General features: G+C 56.8%; 1 protein-coding gene across 1 annotated transcript; it reads left to right on the top strand.

Annotated features, from left to right (window-relative positions):
* The first annotated feature begins 2,110 nt into the window (after positions 1 to 2,110).
* LOC104913469 (periplakin-like) lies at positions 2,111 to 5,528 on the top strand. The gene is made up of 8 exons (XM_010719734.2): positions 2,111 to 2,329; positions 2,537 to 2,691; positions 3,068 to 3,188; positions 3,738 to 3,863; positions 4,118 to 4,159; positions 4,240 to 4,401; positions 5,011 to 5,118; positions 5,340 to 5,528. The coding sequence occupies exons 1-8, from the start codon at positions 2,126 to 2,128 to the stop codon at positions 5,511 to 5,513; spliced, it is 1,092 nt and encodes a 363-aa protein (XP_010718036.1). The 5' UTR covers positions 2,111 to 2,125; the 3' UTR covers positions 5,514 to 5,528.
* Positions 5,529 to 6,121: the final 593 nt, after the last annotated feature.

Raw genomic sequence — 6,121 nt, 5'->3', positions numbered from 1 at the left:
TTTCTCCCATTTTCAAACAAAGCCCTCTCTATCTGGGCTTTGCCTCTCCCTTCCCTCTGCAGGCTCCTTGCTATGGCTGTGCCCCGAGCACTTGGGTCCTCGTACAGGAGTTGGCTGTGTGTCCCATCCCAGTGAGTGCTCTGGAGCCCCTCTGCCTTTTCTCCTCCCTCCCAGTCTGGTTCAAACGCTGCCCCTGTGTGTTTGAGTGGCAATTTCTGGAGGATTGGGCAAACCTCTGGCACAGGAGAACAGGCAGAGCCCAGTGCCCCTGTTCCATTCTGCATGCAGGGATGCTTCTGGCAGGGGCTGGTAGCACCGCCTTCTCTCTGGGTCCTGATGCCACAGAGATGGGCTTTGCTGGTGCAGATTCCCTCGAGCAAGCAAGGAGACCAGCTTGAAAAACTCCAATGCAGCATCGCTGCGGATCCCAAGCTGAATTTTATTTCCCTTGTGCAATCTGGAAATTTCTACATCACAATCAAAACCGGAACTCAGAAAACTCCATAATTCTGTCTTTCGGGCTGTTTTTTCCATCCATGCTACAGATCCCCAAAGATTCATCCCCAGGATCCCACTGCCAGCACGGGGCAGGCAGGCAGGGCAGCAAGATGCTCAGCCCTGCAGAGCACTGATGGATACAGCCACTGCCCTGCTCCGTGCCCTGCTGATGACACAGCATCTGTATAAAGAAAACTCAGTGCAAAGCCTGCCCTGCTGTGCTGGAACCTCTCAGGGAAGTGGGATCTGCTGTCAGTGTGCGGGGCAGAGCTTCAGGTGGGGAGCAATGAGCCCCAAACTTTTTGTCCTATTGAAAGAGATGACAGGTGTGACAGATGGAGACCTGTCCCAAAATTCAGCATGGGTGCCAGGAACTTGGCCAGACCCAGTAGGCTGAGCTCCTCTTCCCCAGCACTGCGTTGGGAAGGCAGCCAGCCACGAGCAGCCTCACCCCGAGGACCCTGGAGGTGTTGAAGGCCAGGTTGGATGGGGCCCTGGGCAGTCTGGTCTGGTATTAAGTGTGGAGGTTGGTGGCCTTGCCTGTGGCGGGGTGTTGGAGCTTCATGATCCGTGAGGTCCCTTCCAACCTGGGCTATTCTGTGATTCTGTGACCCTGCATTGCTCCCGGTGGGACCAGCTGCTATTCCCACTCTCTGCATCCCATCACCAGGATGCCCACATCCCCAGTAAGGGACTGCTGTGATTTTCCCATTGCAGCCAGGAAGCTGCAATTCACCTTATAGTGCTGCTCCCACCTGGACTGTGGTCCACAGCTTGTGCAGGAGACACAGGGCACACCAAGCAGCAGCTGTAATGGAGATCAGCCTTTCCACGCGCCGTGTAACAATTAATTCTGCTTCCACGTGATGAGATCATTAAGGCTCGTTATCTCCACTCAGTAAATGATTGGGATTAGAGTGAGCCAAGGTTCAGCCCTTATGGCAGGACCAGCTCTGGGCTCTGTGAGTATTTGGGAGCATGAAGTACGTGGGAGTGTGGTGGTGTTGGGGCTGGGGGGGATGCAGCCCTGAGCTCTGCCCACGGGGAGCAGGGCTGCCAGAGCCTCACATCCCATCAGCACACTGCAGCCAAAGTGATGAAATGTTTAAACTAAGGATGGCGATGCAGAATCTGTGGCACAGGGTGTTCTGGACATTAATAGAAGCGTTGGCTCCTGCTCAGCTGTCCCTGCTGGGAACATTTGGCTGACCCCACACAATTCCTTGCTGATGCAAAGCAAAGCAGACGACCGGCCCTGCGCACAGCCACCAGAGAGGCTTGCACCCTGAGCACATAGAGAAGGGAAGGAGGAATCCTGCCTGGCAGGAGCCAGAGTGCACGGGCACAGATGCACCATGCACCATCCCATTGCCTTTTATTTGCTCTAAACGGTGCACACCTCCCTGCAGAGCTGGTATCTGCAGAGGGAGGCAGGGTGCTCTGTGTCAGGGTGTGAGCAGCACTCCTGCCCTGCGCCCTGGGTTCAGCCATGGCATCGCTCCCATCGAGAAGCCCCGGCCACCACCCCCATGCTGGCAGCACGGCCGCATGTTTTGGAAAGTGTTAGAAAGGCAGCAGTGAGTCACACACAGCTGCAAGGCCTGGCGGGCTTGGCTGGCCCCCAGCCATGTGGTGGGGCCACGGCGTGCCAAAAGGAGCCCCCTGGGACGTGGCCCCTCTGCACGGGCACCTGCAGCGTGATGAGCTCCTCTCCCTTTTCTCCTTCCCCAGCATCTCCAGCAAAGAGCTGACCGAGCTCATCGAGCGCCTGCAGAAAAATGCCGACCAAGTGGAGAAGAACATCGTGGAGACTGACTCCCGAATGCAGAATGTGAGTATGAGCTGTGGCCCCGTGCGTGCCAGTGCTCCCCGGGGGTGGGAAGGAGACCACGTTGTCCTCTGGCCAGCCTGCCCATCACTGCTGCATGGGAGCAGTGCAGAGGGAGGACCTCACCTGGCTCCCACCCCGAGGCACGTGAACATGGATGCTGTTTCTTTGCCCTTTGTGATCATTTCTCCCCGCTCTCTACCCGCCCAGGACTTGCACAAGATCAAGGCATGCCAGCTAGCACAGTACAAGGAGCTGACAGCTCAGAAGCTGACGGAGTCGGACAAGCTGCTCTATGTGCTGGATGGGGATGCAGCCGTTGCCAGGCACATGAAGCACCCCCAGGGGGACATGATCACTGAGGAGTGAGTACAGTGGGAGGGGATGGCCTTCTCCACAGGTTCAGCTCATAGCTCCCCGTGCACAACCCACAGGCATATATTGAGCATGTCACCCACCAACAGCCCTATATAAAGCCCTGCAAAGCATTGTGGAGCAATATCTGCCCCCCACCCCGAGCTAGAGAATGTACAGAGCAGCCTTGGTGCATGGCAGCCTCTGCCCTCTGCTGCCCAGCTCATTGCTCAGTGCAGCCCCCTGCCCCGGTGGCATGGCTGAGGTTCCTGAGGGCAGTCTGAGCATCACAAGGGGGCTGGGAGAGGACAACTGCAGCTATTGCTTAATGGCTGGGCTGCTCTGTACCAACATCCTGCATCCCACCTCATCTTTCCCTTCCCTCAGCATCCGGCAGCTGAAGGAACGAGTGGCAAATCTACGTGTGAAACATGACCAGATCTACAACTTCCCCCTGCAGCACATTGAGCCCCAGGTCAACTGGTGCACTGTGATCGAGGAGAAACAGGTACTGAGGGGACAGCAGTGCTGCTGTCTGGGGACTGTGCCCCATTGGGGACACCTGGGCTTAGAGAGGAGAGGCTCCTGGGTGAGCTTGGGCAAACCTCTGCTGCTCTGCATCCAAGGATGGAGACCACGCTCTCTCCCCTCTCTCTGTGCTGCCCTAACACTGCAAAAGCTTCCCCTGACACCCAGCTGCCAGTTCTGCTCCAGCGTGTGCCCCTTGGTTCTCATCCTCCTGCTACGTGCTGCTGGGTTCTCAATAACAGCCCTGCAGTTATGGGAGGCCCCCAGCCTCACCACCCCCATTCTCTGCATGCATTGATCCATGATGCATAGGGGATCCCTGCTGCATCAGCTTCACATCTCAAATTCCCAAATCCCCTTTATTGTGGTGCTGCACAGCCCGTGAGAGCCTCCTTGTCCCCCAGCAATAGCCCCAGAACCTGCCCCAGCCCAGCTCTACATCCATCTCCAGGGGCCAAGAGGAGCCACACAAGTCCTGGCTGCTGCATCCCATTCTCCTGCCACTGACCCCATATCTCATGTGCTGTAGGATGCGTTGTGTGGCAAGGGCTTTGGGACCGATCTGCCGCTGGTCAACAGCCAAGTAGAAGAGCACAACATCTTCCACAATGAGGTCATGGCCATCGGCCCACACATCACCAAGGAAGGCAACAAGGTCAGCTCTCCTGCCCTGTATCCCCTGGGAATAGGGCCATTCCATATTTAATAGTGCCCAGAGAGAATGCAGGCAGCTCCCAAGCCTGGCCTGGGCTGGGTGGGTGCCCAGACCCACTGCTAGCCTTGGAGCTGAGCATCTTACATCACCTCTGGCTTCATGAGGAAGCCGATCGCACAAAAGCCCTATTCAGCCCCATTCAAACTTCCCCTCTCTGCAGCCACCCCTCAGCCGCCTTTCTTCTCCCATTCCAGGGATACACGAGCGACCTCCAAGCCAAGTTCCAGAAGCTGCTGGTAGGAAACCTGTGGGATGCAGGGCTGGGGTGGGGCAGGGAGAGGAGCTTGGGGCTGAGCTCTCCCTTTCTCCCTGCCAGGCCAGCTCGCAGCAGCGGCAGCAGGACCTGAACTCGCTGCAGGACTACATGCAGCGCTGCACCAACAAGCTCTACTGGCTGGATCAGCAGGCAAAGGACCGCACGCACTACGACTGGAGCGACCACAACCTGGACTACCCCAGCCGGCGCCGCCAGTACGAGGTGGGTGCACGCTCACACCTGTCCCTTCTGCCTCAGTTTCCCTTCATTAAGCACTTGGAGGTCTACAGGTGATAGGATGGAAACATTAATCTCAGGACCACAGGTTTGAGGTTGGAAGGGAACTTACGGTCTGATGGTTCCGACCTGCTGTGGGCAGGGACACCTCTCATAGAGCAGGGCACCTCCAGGGATGGGGCACCCATAGCTCTCTGGCAGCAGTGCCACCCTATGAGTGAAGAATTTCCTCCTAATTAAGTAAATCTCCTCTTTTAGTTTAAAATTGTTCCCCCTTGCTATTACTACGCTTGCTGGTATAGAGTCCCTCCCCAGCTTTCCTGCAGCTCCCTGAGCACTAGAAGGCTTCTCTAAGGTCTCCTGGAGCCTTCTCCAGGCTGAACAACCTTGCCTCCCGCCAGAAATAAAGCCAAGAGGAAAGCTGGCAGGTTGCTGGCTTTCCTCACCCTTATCTCAGCATTAGCTTGGCAAGAATCCCATCTTCAGCAATATTTGCAAGGAAAGGAAAAACAAAAGCCACAGGGGGGGAACAGAGCACTTTGGGTGTCCCCTTCTGTTTGCATGGGGGTCAGCAGCTCGCTTCTCTCCATTTAGAACTTCATCCACCGGAAGCTGGAGGAGAAGGAGGAGGCCATTAACAAGCTGCATGCAGATGGAGATCAGCTGCTGGCCCAGAACCATCCTGGGAAGAATGCCATTGAGGTGAGCACTGGTACTGTGCTCATCCCTCACCATGGGGAGCTGCAGCCACCACGAGGCTGCCCCTCAGCCTCTTCTGCTCAGGGCTGAACCCACAGCCCTTCCCCATCTCCCAGCCCCCATTTTGGGCGCTGCTCAAGATGGGTGCTGCAGGTTGGGGCCAGCTCAGGCTCACCCCACGGGGCTGCCACCGCCGCAGGCGTTGACGCAGCACTGCGTTACAGGCACACATTGAGGCGGTCCACGCCGACTGGAAGGAGTATCTCAACTTCCTGATCTGCGAGGAGAGCCACCTCAAGTTCATGGAGGACTTCCACAAGGTACCAGACTGCTGGGACTGGGCCTTAGGAACTGAGACTGGGACCCTTAAAGGCCACTTGGTCCCAACCCTGCGATGAACAGGGACACCCACAGCTCCATCAGTGCTCAGATCTCTCCCAGCCTGAGCTTGGGGGTCTGCAGGGATGGGGCACCACTGCCTCTCTGGGCAGCCTGTGCAGTGCCTTACTGTCTATATTGTAACAAACTGCTAATCTAAACTCCGCTCTTTTAGTTTGAAACGATTTCCCCTTGTCCTGTCACAGCAGTCCCTGCTAAAGACTCTGTCTCCCTCTTTCCTCGAGTCCCCCTTTAAGTAGCAAAGGGCCGTACTCAGCTCTCCCTGCAGCCTTCTCCTCTCTGCACTGCACAGCCCCAACTCTCAGCCTGTCCCGCAGGAGAGGAGTTCCATCCTTCAGATCATTTCTGTGTCCCTAAAAATCACCTGCTCCTTGCACCAGCACCACTGCTTGGTGTCAGCACCTCACACACAGCAGAGGACCCTGCTCTGCTGGGACTCACAGAGGCTCCTGCCACTTCTCTGCCACCTATTTACCACCTCATCCCCCAAAGAAGCCCCTGGGGAAGCCTCACATCACGCAATTGAAGCTTCCCACCAAAGCAGCACAGCTGTGAGTGGGAAAACCTCACCTGCAGTGCTGTGCTGACTGCAGGGAGCCTGCATGGA

The sequence above is a fragment of the Meleagris gallopavo genome, chromosome 16 (genome assembly GCF_000146605.3).
Source record: "Meleagris gallopavo isolate NT-WF06-2002-E0010 breed Aviagen turkey brand Nicholas breeding stock chromosome 16, Turkey_5.1, whole genome shotgun sequence".
In the NCBI taxonomy this organism is placed as follows: Eukaryota; Metazoa; Chordata; class Aves; order Galliformes; family Phasianidae; genus Meleagris; species Meleagris gallopavo.
The sequence above is the reverse complement of the archived record's forward strand: the minus strand, read 5'-3'. Positions and strand labels throughout refer to the sequence as shown.

What these genes read in the sequence shown, in the direction of transcription:
- LOC104913469 (XM_010719734.2), top strand. Translation starts at nt 2,126, where the DNA reads ATGTGGTGGGGCCACGGCGTGCCAAAAGGAGCCCCCTGGGACGTGGCC. An exon ending in TCACCAAGGAAGGCAACAAG is followed by an intron (nt 3,864 to 4,117) that starts GTCAGCTCTCCT and finishes CTCCCATTCCAG; the next exon opens with GGATACACGAGCGACCTCCA. An exon ending in CCAAGTTCCAGAAGCTGCTG is followed by an intron (nt 4,160 to 4,239) that starts GTAGGAAACCTG and finishes TCTCCCTGCCAG; the next exon opens with GCCAGCTCGCAGCAGCGGCA.